The sequence below is a fragment of the Globicephala melas genome, chromosome 10, assembly GCF_963455315.2.
Source record: "Globicephala melas chromosome 10, mGloMel1.2, whole genome shotgun sequence".
NCBI classification, from domain to species: domain Eukaryota; kingdom Metazoa; phylum Chordata; class Mammalia; order Artiodactyla; family Delphinidae; genus Globicephala; species Globicephala melas.
In genome coordinates this window covers 98,073,788-98,098,278 of record NC_083323.1, presented here as the reverse complement: position 1 = coordinate 98,098,278, position 24,491 = coordinate 98,073,788, and the positions used below count along the sequence as shown (strand labels likewise).

Sequence of the window (24,491 nt, the reverse complement as noted above, 5' to 3'; positions counted from 1 at the left end):
GCTACTTAGCAGCAGGTGGATCAGAAAGGAAACTAGAAAGCTGCAGGCACCTGCACAAATACACACCCAGGTGGTTTTTAAAACCCCCATTTGCCCACACAGAGGCTCCATCCCAAGCACCCCTGTCATTTGTTCTCTGATCGAAAGCAGTGCCTAAAAAGAATGGCTTTGAGGACTCTAAACCGCAAGCTTTAGAAGTCAACAAGGTCACAAGAAGACATGATTTACTGGGTGTCATCGTGGGATGTGGCCTGTAGTCCTGTAAGGAGCTCTCTTCTGGAAGCAACCCTTAGTATATATCATACAGTAGGCGGCGTCTACAACACAGTGGGTCAGGGAAGCACAGAACGCTTTTGATCATGAGTTCTAACTAACAGCCAAGTGACTAAATCTTAGCGTCACATCTGTGAGAGTACATGGGAAAGAAATCCATTGAAGAAGCTGAACGGATCATGTGAAACACTTCAGACTTTGGAAATGAGGCAGGAAACTGGGCCCGGTGGCTATACTTTAGATGATAAGTGGGCACGGCACACACAGAGTAAATTCTAAACCTGTGAAATTGAAGTGAGGATGCCAGTTCTAATTATGATCGCAGACAATATCTTGTATCTAAAGTTAGTGGCCGCACTTTGACTACCCAGCCTGAACCTTCCAATTAGAGTAAGGCTGAACTGCAGAGGTGATTAACTGGTATGTACTTTTAGGTCTTCACGGTGTGTCTTAGACGGTAGAGATAAGAATTATTTCCTGGGTCTATGCACCCCTGAGGGAAATTGCAAAACTATCCTTTATCTCAAGCTTGTGCCTCGGAGGTTCCTGAAACACTCATGTTAATCGGTTTCATAAGCATCATCTGAAGGTGAGCAACAGCAGTCTGGCTTTCTCTTTTTTTACATTCAACAATCGCTTTGGGAAACTATTTGACTGGATCTACCAAAGCTGAACGGGTGCCTGGCCTACCGTCTACCAATTCCACCCCTAAGTATGTATCCAACAGAAACGCCAAAACATATGTTCTAGAATGTTCACAGCAACATTCGTCGCAACAATCAATACCTGGAAACCAACCGAATGTCCACAAATAGTAGAATGACTAAACAACTGTGGTCCAGTCATGCAATGGAACGCTACGTAACGATGAGAACGAGCAATCTACAACCTCAAACAGTACTATGGATAAATTTCACACACACAATACTGAGTGAAAGAAGCCAGATACGGGAGTATGTACAACAGGATTCCACCCACATAAGTTACAAAAACACACCTAACTAACCTATGCTTTTCAAAGTGAAAACAGTGGCTACCCTTGTGGAGGGAGGGAATGTGGGTTAAGCGATGGGAAGGGAGCACAGGGCGACGCTGGGGTGCTGGCTGGTGACGTTCTGTTTCATCATCTGGGCGTTGGTGATGTTGGTGTTCAGGTGGCGAAAATGTGAGCTGTATATTTATGTGTGCTTTTCTTTATGTGTATTATATGCTAATAAAAGGTTAAGAACAACATCTGCATCAACCACAACAATTATAACAACTAAAACCCTTCAGTCCCAACTGATTCAACAAGTTAACAGCACAAACAAAAGGAAAGGTCAGGAACTCAGGATTTGTGACCTGCAGGTTCACTCCCCGTCTATCAGGTTAGACTGAACTCCAGGATGACAGTGTCTTCAGATCACAAAGATCTACAGAGATAAAACTGGTAAGAGCAGGATGTCTTCCTTCTTGCCGATAGATTATTTTTTCTTTTCCTGTTTTTTTTAAACTGCAATTCATTTCTACAGCTGTTTTTATCGACGCTGGGACATGGACTGTTTCCGACACTGTCATCATTACCTTGCACACACTGCAATATGGTAACTGAGAGTCTGGCAAGTCTGCTACAGGAAGAAAACAAGAGCCGAAACGCTTTGGGATCCTTGCACGAAAGCTAAGACAAATACTGCCTCTATATCCTGTGCAGTGTTGTCTGAGTTTGTAGGATAAACTTCTTGACCTGAATGGATGTTTAAATACGACCAATGGGAGGATCGTGGCTCAATATACTTTCGTGAATTAAAATGGACACTCTGGAAACAGACTTAATGTTCTGCAGCTGGCTGTCCCAATTTAAAACATGTAACCTTTGTGACACTGTGGGAGAGGGCACGCTATAGTATCAGATGTCTGGAAGTAAATCCGAACTTAGTGACTTTTGGAAACACTGTTTTTGAGGTTGTTTCCCACCTACATATGACCATTTTTATAAACTGGTTAACCAGGAGTCCAGCTGCAGGAACGTTCGGATGTTTCCGTGTGGCTGGAATTCATCACAAACTTTCTTTGTCACTCCCCAAAGACTCTTTTATAGATGGACTAGTTAGTGAAGCTAACAATGGCTAAAAATTCCTGATGGGACTAAAACTTTATAAAGCTACAGTGGGAAAAATAAAACAAAACAAAACATGTTGGTCAATCTCTCCTAAGGCCGTATTGGGTGTGACTGAGGGTTGGTCAGTCTCTCCTAAGGCCGCATTAGGTGTGACTGAAGGTTGGTCAGTCTCTCCTAAGGCCGCATTAGGTGTGACTGAGGGTTGGTCAATCTCTCCTAAGGCCGCATTAGGTGTGACTGAGGGTTGGTCAATCTCTCCTAAGGCCGCATTAGGTGTGACTGAGGGTTGGTCAATCTCTCCTAAGGCCGCATTAGGTGTGACTGAGGCGGAGAAATTAATGCAGCTTGCATCTGATGGAGCCAGAATTCTTTTAATCAAAACGATAGTGTGTCTGGTAAAAATATAAAAGAATTGTAAGTGGGAAACCATTTGAAATCATCCTGTCTTATATGGAATTGATTTGTGTGTGTGTGTGTGTTTATATAGAGTATTGCATTTAAAATGAGGTGTCCTATAACGTGATGAGTCTAACTGGGGACTGAGTCACTCTAAAAAGTACAGTATGAGATCTTTTACCCTGCACTTTACGATACAGTATTTATACACATCTATTATTTTGGTAGACAACTTTTAATAATCGATGATCGCACTTCCTTCCTTTCACAAGCTGTGCTTGCCAGTTAGCCATCTTGCTTTTTAAAAAAGTGCCACTCAGAACAAGCAGGCACCATGTTGCTGGCATGGGTCCTTCACCACGTTGGCCACTGGCTCTCCCAGAAGGACTTGCCTGCACCCGTTTGTTTAGAGGCTGCTTTGCTCCTCCAGACTATCTGAAGTTGAATTTTTAGTCTCTGTATTATTTCTACAACTTATCCCTCTAACTGGTTTTTATGTAGGTAAGGGACGAAAGCAGGAGAGAAAGCAAACAGCCATGGAAAGAGATTTTTAAATTAAAAATGTAAAATAAAGTTCAGTACATCATAAAATGAATGAATGATTACGCCACATTTTGGTCGTAGAAGCCAGTACTTGTATTATCCTAAGAGCATCCTTGAGACAATGTCAAAATGAGGCTGGCTTCTTCCCGTCATCTAGCTTCTCTTTCTATTGCCTATTAATGCCTACTAATTTTAATGTTAGCCGAAGCCAAATACAAATGTGGAGGTAAATCTAAAGCTACTTAAGACAAAAACAGACGAGAAGGGGGAGGATTAGGGGCACATGCCTTATCCAAAGCTAAAAAGAAGTCTGGCTTTCTAGTTTACCTACCATAGGATAATGCTAGAATTCTTTTGAACATATTTGGTTAAGGATTATTCACTGTTTTATGTTATATGTCACTCAATTCTATTGATGACATATAGGAGATGCAGATAGGAGATGCAAAGCCTCATTAGTTAAACAGAGCTTTGAAAATGTAAAGTGGATTATTATTATTATACAATATTTTCAGAAAACGTTGGTATTTTCCTATCTGCTTACCTCTGACATATCATGCACCAGCAGGAGAGGAATACTTATTGTTGTGATGTCATGGGTGCAGCAAACCTTGAGTATGTTTCGGAGACCCATAATGGCAGGGTCCCGCGCAGTGATGTTTCCCGATTTCACGTTGTCGTCCACACAGAGATGGAAAGCAACATGTATTTCTGAGAGATTAGAATGCCGAGTAATGTAAAATTCTCCTGTGAACAGCAGATACAATCATGACTTTCAAATGCATAAGGCACACTCATCAGTGGGCTTCGTAAACAACTGTAGTGGGCAGCCAATGTGCTGAACCAGCAGAGGTGTTATCAGAACCTGTGTTGGACTCAGGAAGCAAATATAATTAGTGCTCCTTCATTCTTGGAAAGAAGGGTGATGAAAAAAGAGGCCAAATTTACCTTAGGTTCCTAAATTGGTATGAAGAGACCACCAAGCTTATATACTCATAAGTAGGTCAAATGAGTACTCATCATCGCTATTTTGATGTAAATGCTCAAAACGTCATACTTAACTCAAACTTAACATGTAAAAACAGGCTACTTGATGGCCTGTCTTTCCTGCACACTGCACCTGCTTCTCTCCATCTCGGGTTATGGGTCCAGTCCCCCTCCCGTTAGCTGCACAGGACGGAAACCAGGAGTTGCCCTTAATTGCTTTCTTTCTCTCACTGCCTCTTCCCCAATCCAATTCACCACCAGCTATTTTGTGTATCTGCAACACATACCTCAACTATCTCAAATCTGAGCATTCCATTTTCATTGCTATCACCCTAGTTCATGCTACCATCATTTCACTTAGGTTTCTGTAACAGCCTCTTAATTAACCTCTGCTCCTAGTCTTGCCCACCTACAAACCACATCCACATTTGCAGTTAAAACGATTTAAGTATAAATCAGATTATATCACTCTCCCATTTAACGTGGCTCACATGACACTCAGGAAAAAATCCAAACTCCGTCCTCTTATCTCACCCTCTGCTCCTGCCTCAGCCACACAGACTCTCCTTAAGATCTTCAGACACACAGGGCTTGTTCCCGATCCAGGGCTGCTCCCCGAGAGAGGCTTTCCCCCAAGATTCTTGTTGACTGACTGCTTTTCGCCAAGCACACCTCAGAGTGAAGGTCACCTCTTCCCAGAGGTCTTCCTTGACTGACCCATCTGACTGATATAGGACTCCCTCACCCCTCACTTATTCTCTTTCACATTGTTCTATGTTCTTCTCAGCACTGAATTCTTCTGTTATTTGTTTATGAGGTTATTTTAAAGGGACCACTGTTTACATGCCGTGACTGTAGGGATTTTTTTCTCTCTTGTTTAATGTTCTATCTCTGGCACGTGGAACAACAGGGCCTGGTACATAGAAGGTACTCAGTAAACATCTGTTCACTGAATGGGAAACAAATGTTTTGGACTGAATGCCGGTGCAGTGTTTATCAAACCTTAACATCCAGGCTTTCTACAATCACTCTATTTTCTATGTAGCCACGCTAGCCATTGGCTTTTATATTCTGCAGTTTCTGTCAATATAAATAAATCAAATATATAAAAAATATGTTTTTATAAACACACCTGACTCACTGGAAAATCTGTTACGTCCTTCTAGGAAAACTCTGCTCTTCTAAGAACTATTCTTCTATCACTAACCCACGTCCTCACAAATTCTGCTCATCCTGGCTTCAAAGTCCTTACCTTAGGATTTTACTTATATTTATTTATAAACATATAGTATTTTTTAAGTATTGAATACACTTTGGCACAATGTTTAACCATTTCCAATTACTAGTGTACATAAGCTGTGCCCATGGATGCCACTGAAAGGCCCCAGGCAAAGGTCTTTCTTTTTTTTTTCTTTAATTTACACAATAAAAGAACTAGATAAGCAGTAGAAGAGAAAGGCCAGGGACTTCCCTGGTAGCGCAGTGGTTAAGAATCCACCTGCCAATGCAGGGGACACGGGTTCGAGCTCTGATCCGGGAAGATCCCACATGCCGCAGAGCAACTAAGCCCGTGTGCCACAACTACTGAGCCTGTGCTCTAGAGCCTGCGAGCCACAACTACTGAGCCCTGATGCCACAACTACTGAAGCTCGCGCGCCTAGAGCCCATGCTCTGCAACAAGAGAAGCCACGGCAATGAGAAGCCCGCGCACTGCAACGAAGGATAGCCCCCGCTCGCCACAACTAGAGAAAGCCCGCGCGCAGCAACGAAGACCCAATGCAGCCAAAAATAAATAAATAAATAAATAAATAAATAAAAAGAGAAAGGCCAGTGACAGATCAAAACAAATCAGACAAAGGAAAAGTAAAAAAAAAAATTGTCCGGTGAGGAGTAGTATAGCAATTTCCCTGGCAGGCAATAAAAGACGCAGACTGCTTATCAGAGACCCAGTATATCCAATGAAGCGTGTCACCTCTTGAACTCCTCCTGATGGTTCACACGGTGGTACTCATAGCATTAAACATGGGCTACGGTCCAGGACTGAGGCCGAGGACTTAGTGGACAAGTCAGGTGCTCCTAACCCCCAAACTGGCACTGCTTCGTTTGACCTCAGATAACCTGTCCTGGGCCTCATTTTACCCGTTAGTAGGATGGGGGTCTCGGAGCTGGTAGTAGTAATCAAAATAACATAATATGGTAGAAAAGGGACCAGACTGGGTGTTAAAAAGATCTGGTCTCTAGCATTTATTGGTGGAATGATCTTGGTCAAATCAATTCAACTTACAGATCCTCTGTACTTCGTGAATTAAATGGGGAAAATAATGCCTGACTGCTCTCCTTACAAAATCGTTTTGAGAATTAGATGATATAAACTACAAATACTTAGATAATGATAAAGCAAACCCACTGGTTAAAAGATACATAAATCAAACTTTTTCTTTGCAACTTCAAACTCTAAAGGCACTTTGTGATTTGGATCTTTCTCACCTCCTGTACACTTCCTGGCCATGCAGCGTCCTTTACCCAAATGGAAATTCAGATGCTATCAGCATAGCTAACTGAATTGTCACTACTTCTTTGCTGATGAGGACTTCTGACATAGTCTTCTGATTTGCTGGTAATAATGAGATACTAACCTATAGGCTTTTTCCAAAAAGGAGCAAGAAGGAACAGAAATACAGCAGTAAAGAGTTAAGTTTAAAAAAAATCAGACGTTGGTACCTCCGGAAGAGGTAAGATTGGCACATTTTAAGAAAGCCACAAAATATAGATGATTTAAATTATGGATCTATGAAGAGAAATACAATAAATCCTGTCTCAATGAAGGTATTTTTAGATGGAGCAGAGGACAGTTTCCTGTTCCACAAAGTGGAGGAAACAGCATGTGGTGATGCAATCTGCCACTAACATTAGCCGCGAAGGTGGGCTATCTGAGGTGGGAGCATATTCGGAAGCTGATGGCCACAAGCGAACTGGCCGGGAGACAAAACGAGCACCAGGAATAAATGGAATGTGACGACCTATGTGCAGAAAATCCGGGGAAGGACATGTGAGGAGACAAACTTGGTTGTGTATGAACCTGCAACATTTACCGTTTGGTTTAAAAGACTTTACACTTATAACGTCTACAAATAGGCCTTCCCTGTTATGCCCTGTCATACAAACACTACTAAGGATCATCAGAGTGCATTCAACCTGGAAGAGGATCAAGAGAGTGAATTTCCAGCTGATAAACAATATATCCCAGAATAATAAAGCAGGAGAATTTACCGGGCAATGGCAATAAGAAAGATGCTAAATCAGATGACCCATGTTCTTTCCACATGTTCAACTGTTCACACCCCTACTTACTATTGTTTATTTCATAGTAAAAATTATTTTTTGGTTCATTTAAGAAACTAAGAAACAACGTATAAAAGAGGACATTTGAAATAGCAAAAAATGATTAGACTTATGCAACGGCTTGAGGAATTTTTCTCAATTTTTCCTGGATCCAGGAAAAGTCAGTGCTACTATAAGAATAAAGATTTAATTGCAGAACATTGTGACAGTGTGTTTATAGATGATAGATACAATGTTCTAAAGTGATACACTGACCAACAAAAATTTTATAAGGTACACCATAAGCACTTATGTTTCAAATCTATGATTTCAATGTATGTGATTCTAAGAAAATTGCAGTTTAAAGTAAAATAATACTTACCAGGTAGAATGTTTAAATAGTTTCTATCTGCATTCTTAGTCTTATCATCACTTCCTCCATTTCGGTTTCCAGAATCTATTCATAAGGTAGTTATGCAACGGGAAAGAACACAATAACATATGAAAACACATTACTACTACTATTCCCCAAACAACCACAACAACAGCAAAAATTTACTAAGGATCTCTAGGTGCCAGGTAGTCAGATACATGCTTTACATGGATGGTCTCATTTAATTCTTACAAAACCCCTCTAACCACAACCCTATGAGGGACTAGTGTTCTCGTCACGTTATACACGAGAAGAGAGGATTAGATAGGTTAATTCACTTAACGGGGAAGGCACAGGTAAGTGGTGGAACCAGGTCTCGATCCCACATACTCAGATTCCAAAGCCTGTGGTCTTGACCACTTTAGACTTGCCAATCCCCTATTTTTCATCTGGGAGGTTCAGGGCACTAAGCTAACTACACATAAAATGACTTCATTAGACAGTTGTGGGGTGGCCAGCTTTATTTTTAGAATCTGAGTCACTGCTGTTGATATAACTTGTTCAGGACGATCAGCTAATGGTTAGCAGCACCAGGAATCACCTGCTATTCAGCCCATTCCTGAAATTTGTTACTTCTTATCTAACACTGTATACAATTTCTTTCAAACAGACAGGTGAGATTCTGTTTCAAATGGAATTTTTTTTTCAGATATTCAATAGTTCTTCTTCCTTTTTAGAAGGCATGATATTACTTTGAGGGATAAATGTTGGTAAAATAAGATTTATCACATTTGATCATTCATTATTATGGTTGAACACAAATTATTTTATACATGTACATATATTTTTAATAGAAGATACATCTGAATTTTATAAGAATTCTATGAGAACTGAAAACTGCAGGATGAATATTAGCATTCAAAGTAGCTATCTTTAAGAGGCTGTATATTTATTCAAATTAAATATAAAACTATATTGAAATGGCCTTCAACATCAGAAAATCACTTGAGAACAGTCAGAACTTCAAATGAGTAAACTGAAAATACCAAGGGAGCCTTACGGTTTCAAACGAGTTCTGAATAAAAGTAACCTAATATTTTTACCCACTGACTACTTCGAGTAACTGATTTACAACATCATACCTTGTAAATGCATATATTTTATAAACAGACAGAGGGGGAGAGAGGCATAGAGAGAAGGCTCTGTGTTGCCAGAATCCACATGTAATGCAACAGTCTGATTCTCATACAGACCCATGTAATCGATAGGCTTTGAATCAATGTCTGCTCACAGCGCAGAAAACAAAAACAATAAATGAAGACTCTCATTTTGTTCATGTGGAATACGAACAGACAGAATCCCTACTAAGTAAACAAGAAAGAACAGTTTCTAGTCCATCTCCCTTTCCGTGTTTCAATGGTAATACCTTATAATACTAAGAAGATGGCTAAGTTTTTTAATGTATATAAAACATGTACAAAAAATGAAATTGCTTTTGGCTATCATGAACCACAGAAATATAAAGATGCTGATATAATAGGCACAGTGAGAAAAACAACAGAATGTCTTAGAATAGACAGTACTTGCGTATCAGGATGTAAACGTGTAGAACAAACACGTGGGCATGCTCAGAAAAGGAAAAGATGGAGAAAGTATTTTCGCAAAACTCTTCTATAACAACACGCGGGTTCCTCCAAGAAAGTAGTCTTTTATAAACCTACTTGTTTCACTGACTCACTTAAACCACAAAATAGTTGCTTGAACAAGAACAAAATACTACCATGATGTACACACGTTGCCTTAACCGTATGTGGTTTAAAAACTTCCTCTCATAAACTTTGCGTCCTCCGCCTTCTCCCACACCTGTCATGATCTCAATCTTCATGCTTTTAGTTACTACTAAGAATAATAGTTGAATGTGTCTGATCACATCCTTGCTAGTTTGAATGAGATGGAGGAAGGAGATGGCAGAAGAGTAAGAGGACAGACTGTAATTTTCTGAAAGGCCCTTCGCTGGGATACACTTCCACACTGATTTCCTAAGACTCAGCCTGGCTCTGTTGTATGTGACAGACGTCGCCACTACAAAGCCATGTTACCCGGGGCCGCTATGGAGAGCAGTTGCTGACACTATCAAAATTACAAACGTATGTGCCCTTTAGCTCAGGAATTTCTCTTTACAAATCTATTCCATAGATACGCTCAGTCACGCGTGACAATATACGTGTAAGGTTATTCATGCACTATCACTTATAAGAGCAAAACTTGGGAACAGATAAAATGTCTATCAATAGGGAACTGATCACTAATGGGATATCCTGCAGTGGAACACTATCCAGCAGTGAAAAGCTCTAAGGATGCTCTTTCTGTCCAGATATGAAATGATGTCCAAGATAAACTATTCAGTGAAAAAAAGCAGAGGACAGAGAAGTGTGCAGGGAAAGTTGCCATTTGTGTGAAAAGGCAAAATACATACGTACACCTGTTCACACACACACACATAAACACGTCCAGAAGGTACATGTGACACAGCACTGGCTGCCTCTGGAGCAGGAAACTGGATGGCTGGTGGACAGAGATACAAAGACTTTTCACTGTATGCTCTTCTGTACAGTTTGAATTGTGAATCTTCAGATTGTTTTACCTATTTTAGAAATGATTAAAATATAAATAAAACGCTTTTTTTTTTACATCTACTGAATGAACACGAAAACTACCGTGACTGCTAATCACAGCTCTCTAGTTGAGCCTAGAGAGCTGCATTCTAGAATTCTAGCATCAAGAGAATGGGAGGAATTCCTCATGGGATAGGGAACAAAGACACCAAGCAAAGATACAGCAGTCTCTCTCTCTGTTTACTAAAAAATACAAAACATGTGAACCCAAAGTATATAAGGGTTTCTTTGAAACACTGCAGTTGCAAAACAAACAAACAAGACAGACATCCAAAGTACCAGAGGTAGATTTAAAGGTCTGACCAGCAACCGTTTAAAACCCTGCCGTATTTCATTTCCTGCGCAAGACATCAAGTTTCCATAAGAAATAATAAAACACTGAGTATGCACTCAAGCCAGATGGGAGCATGTATTATAATTTTATGCCTGTGACATAACATGAAATGTCAGAAAAATAAGAAAAACACACCCTATGTGTATATATATATATATATATTTTTTTTTTAAACATTTATTTATTTATTTATTTTTGGCCGTGTTGGGTCTTCGTTTCTGTGCGAGGGCTTTCTCTAGTTGCGGTGAGCGGGGGCCATTCTTCACCGCAGTGCGCGGACCTCTCACTGTTGTGGCCTCTCCCGTTGCGGAGCACAGGCTCCGGACGCGCAGGCTCAGCAGCCATGGCTCACGGGCCCAGCCGCTCCCCGGCATGTGGGATCCTCCCAGACCAGGGCTCGAACCCATGTCCCCTGCATCGGCAGGCGGACTCCCAACCACTGCGCCACCAGGGAGGCCCCCCTATATTTTCAAATGAGCGCACCCTTATGTTCAGCTCCCAACTACACAGACTTATGGCGCCAATTTAATGTTTAAAAAGACTGCTCTTTAAACTTTCATTTTTCAATTAAAGATAGCAGAACTACTCCATAATTTGAGTCAGAGTGTTTTCTTTTATGTCTTCCCTAAGGTCTCCTTATGCATAAATAAATAGAAATCTTCCAAAGAAAAATGCCATGAACTTCTTCCATAGCTTTAAAATCATCTTCCAGTAAATTTCCTAGAAGGATGTTCAGATTGTGGATAAATATAGAAAAAGCAGGACATAATTCTAAACGTAGTAATTTTTTAAAAGAACAACCAAAACCAGTTCTTGTAACTGACTTCGTGCTACCTAAGTGGATCAAAGATGGAACATGTAAAAAGTGTATATTTGGGGCTATTTACTCTATGATTTCAATGTCCTTTATAGTACTAATTATATCCATTTTAGAGATACAGAACTTGGATCAAAAGATCACCAACTGTCCACTGAGTGCCTACTTCAAGTATAACTAGTGAATTGAATTTTAAAAACAGTTTTTCTAAGGATCTTGAACAAAATCACACAAACAAGGAAATTAAGAACAGAATTCAAGCTTCTAAAGACCCTGAATTTTGTTCTTAATTTCTTTCTTGCATCTTCCCACCGATACAACTTTCTCTGCTTCAGATGGCCCATATGCTAGAAGAGTGCTTAGCGACAGAACATCCTGAAAGTGAAATTTAAAAAAGTCTGAGTTTCACTGACCGTGAGATTCTTTCAGCTTGCTCCTGCACTGGGTTCTGGCGTAAAGTACCACCTGCTGGACAACCTCCAGCTGCTCCTCAATTCGGGGAAAATGGAAGTCAGTGCATTCTTGGCAAACTGTGGCGAAATCTAAGGGACCCAACACAGTTACGAACTTCTAAAGGTGAAGTATCAAGTATTTAGTATTTACTTACAGACAATGAGGTCTAGCAGCAAGAGAATACAGCATTCACGAGGACGACTTCTCATACTTGTCCTTTCAATAATTATGTCTTACTAAGTTAGGGGACAACAATTTGGTTTTGATCAGAAACTTAATCTCTCAATTGCCCAGAAGAGTAAACAATTAATAGGCAAGGAAATTTTAATATAAGTCCAAACCTTCTTTAAATAATATATACTTTGATCATAATCCAGTCCCCAAAAGTGCTAAGAAATATAAGGTTCTTTTATTTATCATAGAAAATAAACTCTATTCAAGCTTCTTTTAAAAACAGTTATACATCTGAATATACTTTATATATTAAAATTTTTAAAATAATCATAAAAAATTGTACTAAGAGGGAAAGTAGAATTTTACCTAGCATATTTAAGAAATAGGTTATTTTAAAAAAGAAAGAAAAAAAGGACAAATGGATGAACTAAAATTCACTGAGTCAGGATCTGCTCCTTTTTGAAAAATACATTTATATCTTCATTATTCTTTTTGTTATACCTTGAAACAAGGATCCTGTAAGAGTATTATCTACAATGTGATAGAATTTTAAGAAAAATGAAATACCCTGAAGCACCCTAGGCCTGCTGAAGTATGAAACAAACCTCAAATGGCAGTGCCTGGGTATGTGTGCTGTTTGGTCTACATGAATACTGGGGTGGCTCAAGCCTTTTTTTAAGTTTTTCACTAATTCCTTTCTTTTTAGAATGGCATTAAATGGAGAACTTTAATGGCATAAATATGCATAATGCTAACTTACCTCTTTTAATACCACTATATGAATTGATGCGGTTATCCACTAGCAACACCAGGCCACAGAGGGACGTGGAGTAAAGCGACAGCGCCGTCTGGAGTCGGTGCAGCTTCACGCCGCTTCGGTGGCTCCTCTTGTGCTTACAGAAATCCAGCATATCTGCTCTCAGCAACCTCAGGTTATGCATGGTCTTCAGCTGGGCTCCTGGGGGTAGGCAACAAGCCCAGAAAGATACTTAGACAGTTGCAGAAAGCCAGCAGGGCAGGAGGCAAATCTCTGTGGCAAGAATCCAGATACATCTGTGCTATGAATAATTAAAATGGGCCTTTTGCAATTTTCTATTTGAATAACTATTAACATTGCATCTTTCTATTTGCAGAGAAATAATACATGAGCTAAAATAGAAAACTTACAGCCAATAAACTATAGGCTTTCTTGGAGCAGAACACAATTTTTAATAAAAAGAACCTGGGTATATTCTACTCACATGCTAGGGAGTTTTCTCTTACAGCATTAAAAATAGTTTCACAGGTTACAATGAATTGTGACTGCAAAAAATTAATACACTCACCTAAGTGAATGGTAAAACTTTCTTCTAACTTTCTCTGTTCCTCATAAATCCTTCCATTTGCTTCAGCGGATTCTCTGAGCTGACTTGGTTGAACTTTAATTTCCTCACTGAAATTGAAAAAATTATTGATACGCTTTTTTTCTTTTTTGTATGTTTGTCAAAAACCTTTCCTAAAGGAAAGAAAGCTTTACAGTTAAATGAGATGAAACAGCAGAAAGTAGCACTTAATTTATTCCTAAATTTATCCTTTATCCATGGGGACGAGTAAGATCATTAACACAGGTTGTAAAATTCCTACTTATTCTTTCATGTCTTTGGTTATTTCTTTCAGTAAGTTATGCACATTGTTTTAGTCATTACAATATCGATTATATGTCATCATTTAATATTTCTTAGTAGCCTAAGAGAATGATTAAATGAAGTGACTAACATTAACATGTTTAAAATGACATTTTAATATATCCTATATCAGCCTGAGGGCTGGCGAAACTAGAAAATAAGTGAAGTGATAGAAAGGAAAATTAGAAATTAAAATGTCAAATAAATGTCAAATAATAAAAAAAGATGTAGTTCGTTTTGATGTATTCATATCCTCTCTTTTTTTGTTGTTTTACCATTTCCTGTTTTTTCACCACCAACAGTCTCCCATTAAAGGACTTCTCTCTTTGCTCTACTCTGCTCTTGCACTTCCAGAAAAGGTTTCCATGGAGGCACCAGAACTGTACAACTGTTCAATTCAAATTTCATGGTGAGCTGAAGATGGTATAAGTCTGGAACAGTCATCCACTCCCCTGACTACATTTTTGGGGTAAATCCAAACAGTCTCATTAGCATCACTGATTGACTTCATTAGTAAATATGGCAAATTTAAACCCCAAAGTAAATTCATATAAATTTATATTAATAAAATATCCTCATCTTAGGACACAGAAAGCCACAAGACAATGATGTTCCCATGCTAATAGCAAGAAAAGCCCAGATAACCTATAAGATCATAACTTTTCTGGAGCTCATCAGAGATTTGAGGTAACAAGGCAACCAAGAAACTAAATTCTAAAGTGTGACACGCTTTAGAAGGAGAGACAGGACACACAGATAGTTTTCAGTTTGGGCAGGGCACAGTAGAAATAGGTTGCTGTAATGTATGTAAGAGGGTAAGAAAAAATCAGCTAAAATTTTAACAAATTCTTGAAGGTCAAGTATGGGCTAGCATGTCCATTTAGAACAGCTATGAGCTCCAGGCACCGGGGGACTTTGCATATGCTCTTGCAAACTCTTTCCTGTTGGCCTCCAGCAGGCGCTTCCAAGAAAACCTTGGGGGCAGGGCAAGAGAAGAGACAGCCCACTCGGTGGCACAGGCAGATGTGCTAAGAGTGCCCCAAGCCCAAAGCCCAGATCTGCTGGACTTAGGCTAAGACTGAAGCTGGACAAAGACCACAGAGACCCGTCTCCCACCGCCGACCAGGAGCCTGGCACCAAGTAACAACAACGTTAGTCTACTGCTGGCGGGTGGGCAGAGCAACAGCTCACATGGGGACCTCCTGCTGTGGCACAGGCCTGCAAAGGCTACTGAAAGCTGAGGGTGGAGCAGGATGACAGAGGAGAACAGTCTAGAAGCCAAAGCCCCACTCTCAACACAAAGTGGCAGCAGTGCACTGCTGTAGAAAATGAAGCCTATGGTGGACTGAAGAGCAGAAACCAAACACAGCCCGACTGCTGACTAAATTTCCATAACCTTCACGTTAACGGCCTGCTCATTTCTGGGCGTAAGTACTATTGACCTCAGTCTCTTCTTTTCTAATACACACAACAGCCAGCATTCAGTTTAAAAAAGAGAGAGAGAAACAGAGAGGGGGGAAGACCCAAAAAAGCAAGCAAAAATAAATAAATAAATAAATAAATAACCCACTGTCAAGAGAGAAAGCAATCAACAGAAACAGACTTAGAGATGACCCAGATACTGGGGCTAAAAGAAAGGGACGTTCAAATAACTATGACTAATATGCTAAAAGATTTCGTGTAAAACAACACACAAGGACAGATAAGGAATTTCAGCAAAGAGAGAAGTACCAGAAATAAAACATGTTATCAGATCGATGATCACAGACGTCAATTCCTTTGACAGGCTCATCAGCAGACCACCAATCATTTTATGATGTCACCATTACCCTGATGTCAAAACCACATGAAGATATTATAAGAAAAACAAAGTTACAGACCAACATATATATAGTGGATGTATTTATTTACTATTTTATAGTGGATATATTTAAATTTACATATAATATATATGAAATAATACATAATGAGTTACATGTATAAGTCTGAACTATAAAATTTCTAGAAGAACACATAGGAGAAAATCTTTGTGATCTTGAATTAGGCAATGATAACTGAGATAAGAAACAAACCATTTAAAAATTGATAAATTGCACTTAATTAAAATGAAAAACTTTGCTCTTCAAAAGAAACCATTAAGAAAATGAAACAACAAGCCACAGGGTGAGAGAAAATATTTGTAAAACACATATCTGATGATAGACCTGTATCCAGAATATATAGAGAACTTTCACAACTCAATAATAATAATGGAAAAAAAAAACAAGAGGTATGGATAGAAGATCAGCACGTGAAAAAATGTTCAATGTTAGTAGCTGTCCGGGAAATGCAAAGTAAAACCACAATGAGATGCCACTACAAAACCTACTAGAATTGCTAGATATCAACACCAGGTGCTGACGAGGGTGAGGAGCCCCTGGGACCCTCCCACACTGGTGCTGGGAGTGCAAGATGGTACAGCCACTTTGGAGAACCAGCTTCTTATAAAATTAAGCACACCATGGATTTTACTTCCCATGTTTTCCAGCAAGCCCACTCCTAGGTATTTACATAAGAAAATTATAAACATATGTCTATAGAAAGACCAGTATGTGTTTATAGCCGCTTTATTTATAATTGCCGAAATACTTTGAATGTCCACCACTGAGTGAATGGATAAACAAAGAATAACAGAGCAATAAAAAGGGAAGAACCACTCATAAATGCAACAACATGAATGAGTCTCAAAAGCGTTATGTCAAGTGAAGGAAGCAAGACACAAACTGCTACATACAGTTTGATTCCATTTATATGACATTCTGTAAAAATCAAAATTACAGGGACAGAAATCAGAGCAGGTTGCCACAAGCTGGGCAAGGAGAAGGGGGGTTAATACAAAGGTATAAAAAGGAAATGCTATGTCCTGATTGCAGTGATGGTTTCATGACTCATTAAGTTTGTCAAAACTCATCAAAATGTAAACCTAAAACAAGTGACTTTTACTTTATGTAATTTATCCTTCAATAGACCTGACTTTAAACAAAAGGGCAAAAATGGACATATATACACTACCAAATGTAAAACAGATAGCCAGTGGGAAGCAGCTGCAGAGCACAGGGAGATCAGCTCAGTGCTTTGTGATCACCTAGAGGGGTGGGGTAGGGAGGGTGGGAGCGAGACGCAAGAGGGAGGAGATACAGGGAGATATGTATACGTATAGCTGATTCACTTTGTTATAGAGCAGCAACTAACACACCATTGTAAAGCAATTATACTCCAATAAAGATGTTAAAAAATAAATAAACAAATAAATAAACTTTTTAAATGGATCAATCTCATACAGGAGTTCTATACGTAGTTATGTTGAAAACAGGTTTCTGCTCCCCAAGGAAATCCCTATCAAAAAGGAAAGCAAGCTAACCCAGTCACAGTGAAGATACTCTTTCCCAGGAATAGTTGGTTTTTAAAGCAGCAGCAGCTAGAGGCCAGTATTTACACAAAGGAATTGATCCTATAGAATGACCTTCTGAAACTAGAGTAGCAAAGCAGGAGATAATGTTGTAGCAAGGGGCTTTCTTAGAGTCCATAGGTTGATGACTTCCTACTTTTCTGACCACAGTATAGAGTACATATTTCACATTGTGGCTCAACGCACACATGAGCAACGTGCTGGTATTTTTTTCCCTAGTCTATTCTACTCAGTTCTGTTCCATTCAATTCCATTCCATTTTATTGTCATTTTAAAAAGTCCAATTGGAAAGTAAAGGATCCAGCATGGTCCCTGGCAGACTGCAACCAGCAATTTGAGAAACACCATTGGACCTCATAGTACACAGGTGTTCCCAGCCTGTCTGTCGCCTCACCTGTCCCTTTGTATTGTGTTCAGCACTATTTTCATTTGAAATGAGGGGTATATATATGTTAGTGTCCAGGAGGTTATCCCATTTCTAATTATAAAACATTGTTTAAATATTTCTAAGGTGTTGGCTTGGGGAAAACAACAACACAAATGACAGATTATAATAAGAGATGATACAGACTGTGTCAGGTAAATAGTTTAATGATAATCCATCCATCTGCCTGGTTTACACCCATCCCATCAATATTTATTTATATGCCTGTGTCAAGAGCTAGACACTTGATAAAGACCTGGGTATACAACAGCAGAAGAACAGACATGGTTTTTGTCTTCAACGCAAGACAGGTGGGGGAGAATGACATTAGACAAATAAAGGGCAATATCTAAATGTTTATAGCATACACTAGCAGATGCTGGAAATAGGATTATTATACTGTACTAAATATATTCCCAATCGGATATACTTTAGGATTTGAAAGAAGAAATTCTCAAAGGTGAGTACACAGCCAGGAAAGAAAAGGCACTGGCGAGCTCTAGGGCAACACATGAAACACAATGTATTTAGGCCATAAGGTACCACACAAATTGTGACTTATGGAAAGTCCTCTAGACTGTTTTGGTACCTTGTACATGCTTCTGTTACTGCACACATCATTCTGTACAGTACTGTTTTATTCACAGGTCAGTGTCTCTAGAATATAAGCTCCACATGGGCAGTTATCTTTTTTTTGCTCTTCTGCTTAAAGAGTGCTTGGCATTTAAGGTGCAGTCGACCAGTGTGTATTGCACTGAAAGGAAACCAACTTAAGGAAACAAGAGACAGTGATGGCGGTATTTAGGTATACACACCCACAAGATTTACGGCTAAGTTCTAGCAGGGAAATCACTACTGTAAAACAGCCAGTTACCCGCCCCACCCCGCAAATCACCCACATAAAGTCTATAAAATGAAAGGTGTTACAGGAAGTATAAATTATCTTGAATTTTCACCGGCAACTTAAAAATACCTACAACTAAAAAGGTCCAGTTTTACAATAAATACAAACTACTACTGACAATGACCTTCATCTAATAAAAACAACACCCGATTAATACCTGAGAGAGCTGTTTTTGGGGTTTTTTAGGTCTTGATGAAGTTTCATCACCCATTCCTGATACTCTTGCTTTTGAATGGCAGTCGACTGTTTTAATTCATTGGACCATTTATTTTCCAAGTCCTAAAAAGAGACAGTACACTGACTAACTACTTCTTTTACAAAAATAAATAAGTGGAAAATGCAATCCAAAAGTCATTACACTTCACTCACCTGCTGGGATTCAAAATGCTGAGCAGCCAGTGAATTTACATCTTGATCTGTCAGTGATTTTCCCAGTTCCTGCATCACTTTTTCCATTTCAATGCCTTGTCTGAACCATAAATAAAGCAGATAAGATATAGATCTTATAAGATATATATATAAGATATATATCTTATAATATATAAGATATATTCATCAAATTTTTAATACAACCACTGCGGATTTATCGAACAACCTCTACAAAGTCAAAAGAAAATTTTTGTTTTCTAGGACTATGTCCAGTTAGGGCAACTATACTACCTGGAAGGCACTTTGAAGCCTTGCCAATGGAGATGTGGAAATAATAATGATAATGTCATATAATATCAACAACGTCATTTGTGCAGCTAAATTGGAATCTAAATTTAGTGCACAAATGAAAGCATTCAAATTCTAGGTGATCTTTCAACTTCCATGGCTAATATTTAAGAGGCTGCAGATTTACACAAAGAAGATACTCTGCAATTCCAGCTTAAATACATTTTCTTTTTATTTGAACATGAGTTAAAGTGACTTCAACCTTCAAAAGGTACTTTATATTATAAACAGAAGCTGCCAATTAGGTTCTAAGAATCAAGATGGTATTAAGTCACAGGGTTCCCTTTTTAGAGGAATATGAAATACATTCTGAAGATACATTTTAGTCTTCTTCATTTATCCAAATAAACATGCAGAAATTAAGAATGGTTTTCTCTACGGGAAAAACTAATCAGTGGTGTTAGAAGTTCAGATAATGGTTATTTACGGGGGAAATGGTGGTGACTGCCGGATGGGCAGGAGGGAGCCTTCTGTAGGGCTGGAAATCATTTCTTGATCTGGGAGATGAGCACATGGGTGTACTTACTTTCTGAAAATGTACGGAGCTGTATACCTATTGTTTATTACCTTTTCTGTATGTGTATTATATTTTAGTAAGTTCATTAAAATTATCTTCTAATAAAAATGTATTTAAAAAATTTGTTCTGAAACATATTTCAAACAAACTTGTAAACAACGAAACACAGACATGAACTAAAAGGATTTTACTATCATTCTAGTCAATTTAAGTAAATTGCTCTTAAAAGAGAACTTATACTTATGTATAACAACTGATTAAGATACTTACATGTATATGATAAATGAAACCCATTCATATGTTATACTTCTATACATTTCTATGTGTACCTTCTAGTATTAAATATTCAATATCACTTAATTCCTATTTAAGTGGGCAGGTGACCCCATTAATTTTTTAATAACTACTAGAGGTCAGGTGAAGGATGTGCTTGCAAGTAAAATTGTTATTTAAAACAGAAATAACTACTAAGCATTAATAAATATAAACTTTGATACAAATATATTAATATTTTATATTACACATGTTCCCTCTAGTGGATAAAGAGTATCATTGCCACTTTTAAGTTTCAAAGAAATATCTTGAATCTGATTTGCTAAAAGAAGCAAATTTCCAGTGAGGAAAAAGAAGACCAATAAATAATAATTCAACAAATAAAATTTCACGAACATTTATTTCACCCTAAACGTTTTAGAAGTACAAGTAGTTAATGATACAATATATATCTTCTATGATTAAGATCAAAGAAAATTTTATTATTTTTCAGATGAAATACTAACTATCTATTGGCTCAGTATGTCTGGTGGGGTGATTCTGACAACCTGTATATTATCTTGAACAAACTTAGGAAAGAAGATCATTATAACTACTGATGCTATACTGAGAAAAGTTATTTTAAAGATGTAAAATGGAATTAAAAATGAAAGGAGAACTGAGAAAAGGTGTCACTTCTGCTCATGAATTAGATAAATGAATTAAGCATCAAAACTGTGGGTGAACTTCCATCAATGAACTCCAACTCACCATTAGTTATACTGTTCACCTTTGCAAAAAATATTACCTATCTGAAAGGGAACATAGCTTATTTTTATTTTTTAAGCTACCAGTTTGGATTTGTGAAAAATAAACTATAAAACTGTTCTTAAAATAAATGTATTCAAATAACGTTTATACGTTTAGGTGGGAAAAAGCAAAGCCCCGTCAAGAAGTCTGGCCAAAGGACATTTCAAAAAATAATGTAAACCAAGACAAACCCCTGATGAAAAACCGCTCCACGACAGAAAATGCACATGAAGTACCAGTAAATGCAGATAATTAGTAAGTTAATTCAGATTCCCCAAAACTGAAGAGTTTTGTGGAATGAGAATCTTCTTCCAATTTAGAAAAAAAACAATTGTAGAATATTGATGGCCAGAGATGAAATCTTCTGGGAGGTGGAGTGAGCAGGCAGCAAAGACGACCACAGTTTAGAGCAGCTCACCAGCTGAATGAAAGCAGGAGTGATGGCTACTGACATGAACTACAGAGAGCCAGGCTGGGCATTTTCTAATACACCTAGATGGGCAGAATGAGTGCAGTCCCAGAAAACCTGAGATCCAAGGACAGATTCCGAATGAGATGAAGATTATATTATTTGAAGCCCTGGTAGGAAAAATCAAACAAATGTGGTTCAACAGAAGGTAATTCATTATTGTTAGGTAATTATACTCTTACATATTTAAAAAAATCTAATCTGTATTTCATTCTTAAAGTATGTTCACAATATTATTGTCTACATAATAAAGAACTAGAAGAAAATCACATTTTTGCCTCAGTAAAATGGGGATGATAACAGTAGGATTGTGCTAAGAGATCAAGTGAGACAGGGCATCGGTTATGGACTGCATGTTTGTGTCTCCCCAGAATTCACCCTAACCCTCAATGTGATGGTATCCAGAGGTGGGGCCTTTGGGAGGTAAGTAGGTTTAGGTGAGCTCAAGAGGTTGGAGATGTCCTGATGGAATTAGTGCCTAGAAGAAGAGGTGCTACAGCTGTCTGTCTACGAGCAACACACCAGGAGCCCGCACTGAGGAAACGCCACGTGAGCGACATTAAGAAGGCACGGTCTGCAAGCCAGGCAGCGGGTCCTCAGCAGACACAGAGTCTGCTGGCACCTTGATCTTGGACTACCCAGCCTCCAGACGGTAAGAAATCAATTTCTGTTGTTTAAGCCACCCAGTCTGTGGTACTTTTTTTTTCAACAGCAGCCTGAACTAAGACAGCATCCAAAGCACTTTGCACAGTGCCTGGAACAAAGCAGATCTTCAAAAGAGGTAAGCTATTCCTCTTATTAGAACTAAGAATAGATAAGACCACCGTACTTGTTTAGGTAAATCACTGGAGAAGTTCTATAAACCTATGAGGACCTCATCTTCCCAGATGAAATGACAGATTTAAACGCATAAGAAAATTAATTTCTAAAGTTAAAGATTCTTTTTATTCTATTCTTCCATTTTATAACAAAATGAGAACAAGCTGTCCTGCAGCCCATCAATATTTGATGACGTAACATTTAATTATGATAATGCAAGAACTCTGAAATACCTCTCTCTTAATTTTTTCAGCTCCACATCTCTTTCGCCAATCAGTTCTGAGATACTAACAAAGTAATTGTGTTCCAAATTTAGGAGAGTTTCAGAGGCAGGAGAATGGATTAGGTCATGGTACACGTCTGCGAAATCTTCATCCCAGCTGGGCTCCTCGGGCCTTGCATGCTCTAATGTGGTCTACGAGATGAGACACGAACAGTTTTAAATCCTGATGTAGTATTTTTATTGAACACACTACTAGAGAAGTGCATATATTATGATTCCATTTCTGTACATCAAAGGACAGAAAGACCCTCCATCCATATATGTGTATATAGGTTACATAGGATTATCTGAATATACAAAAAAGATACAGAAAGATGTCAACTAAGTTGTTCATGTGGGTTACCTGGAGGCAGGGGCAAGGGGAAGGCGTTAATGTGGAGGAAGAAATAGGAAGTGCCCACAATAAAAAAAAAAAAAAAAATGGTGAGTAAGCTGAGACCCCATTTCTGTGAAACCCAAGCATGCTCAAAGGGGCTGTTTTGGCAGAGTGGGACTTCTGAAGACCTTTACTTTGTATTCTAAGGTGCTGCATAACAGAATAACTTGCATATATTAATTATATAATCAGAAGAGGCTTTCCATTATTAAAAATATATTGCTACAAAAGGTTTTGTAGGCTATATATTTAGAGAATGAGGTTACCTATGCAATAACACTGACCTTGAAAACCCAATTCATGCACAGGATTTTATATCAAGATGTACATTTGCAATTTTCTTACTCTGAACTTTGCAAGTATTGTTTTCTTTATAAAATGTAAGCATGTTTTAAAGTGTATGAAAACAGTAGCTATCAAAATGATAAAGGGGCTGAGTAAACACCAATAAACAAGAAAAAGAGAAACATGCAGAGAGGCAGAATGGAGACACCCCAAGCACACACACAAATCCATCCAGGGGACAGATGCCTGTCCCCAGACGTGTGCTGTGCCAGCACATCTGACACACCCAGTGCTCTCCAGGGGAGGAAACTGGCATGCTGGGAAGTCCCCTGTCAAAGGTCATACAATTTAAAGGCAAAAGTGGAAATATTTTTTCTATTATTGATCTTTGCAGACAGACATCTATAAAAAAGAATAATCTAAATTCTTCCCTTTTCAAAGGGAAAATGTCAAAAACTAGAATCTATGACAGGACTAAGTAATAATTTACCTTAAATAAAACAAATGGATAAATGACAGAAACAGGTATTTTGAACTGGGTCAATAGGGTAAACTTTTCCCTTGTTTCCTTTCACTTATACTTCGATTGGCTGCCAGATCAGGAGAGAAGAGTTTCAGAAGACCAGCTGAATCTAGAAGGCGGATTTCATCTACCCCATGCCTCTGAAATCCTGAACCCGCATTCTCATAACTGCTCTACATCTCTAGACCCCGGCACCGCTCTAGAAATTATAACCAGCCCATGTGACTTAAGCCTTGTTCCAAATTCACATCAGGCTCGGGCTGAAGTTTTGCAGGAAGGAGCCAGGGCCAAATCACGGGGATCTGCTTGGCCCTGCGTAACACCAGACATTTGGAAACCCCATGAACCAGGTCTGCTCACTACATGATTTTCAGCATCAGTTTAAAACCCAGCCTAGAGTGAGCCTTGTGAATAGGCAGAAGCTACCTACACGAGAAGCGCTGAACGGAGCTCTTATCTGACCTAACTCGCGCCATATTCCCTCAGGAGAGGTGACCCTTAAAAAGGGGACTGGGACAGCCGAGAGGAATGGGCACTGAGTAAGGGCCTGTGGAGA

The 24,491-nt window shown here is 38.8% G+C and overlaps 1 protein-coding gene across 3 annotated transcripts in view; it reads right to left on the bottom strand.

The window, feature by feature from the left end:
• The window catches only part of FERRY3 (FERRY endosomal RAB5 effector complex subunit 3), a 51,006-nt gene that overhangs the window by 21,822 nt on the left and 4,693 nt on the right, over positions 1 to 24,491 (bottom strand). For all 3 annotated transcript variants that reach the window (XR_009565529.2, XM_060306408.2, XM_030834672.3), the window contains exons 4-11: positions 22,702 to 22,883; positions 19,254 to 19,353; positions 19,042 to 19,163; positions 13,770 to 13,876; positions 13,205 to 13,402; positions 12,231 to 12,359; positions 8,001 to 8,075; positions 3,855 to 4,057 (exon numbers count right to left, since the gene is read on the bottom strand). Coding sequence is in view for 2 of the 3 variants with exons in the window: in XM_060306408.2 (XP_060162391.1) it covers positions 3,855 to 4,057; positions 8,001 to 8,075; positions 12,231 to 12,359; positions 13,205 to 13,402; positions 13,770 to 13,876; positions 19,042 to 19,163; positions 19,254 to 19,353; positions 22,702 to 22,883 (1,116 nt within the window). In the remaining variant the exon portion in view is untranslated. The remainder of the gene's footprint in view (positions 1 to 3,854; positions 4,058 to 8,000; positions 8,076 to 12,230; positions 12,360 to 13,204; positions 13,403 to 13,769; positions 13,877 to 19,041; positions 19,164 to 19,253; positions 19,354 to 22,701; positions 22,884 to 24,491) is intronic.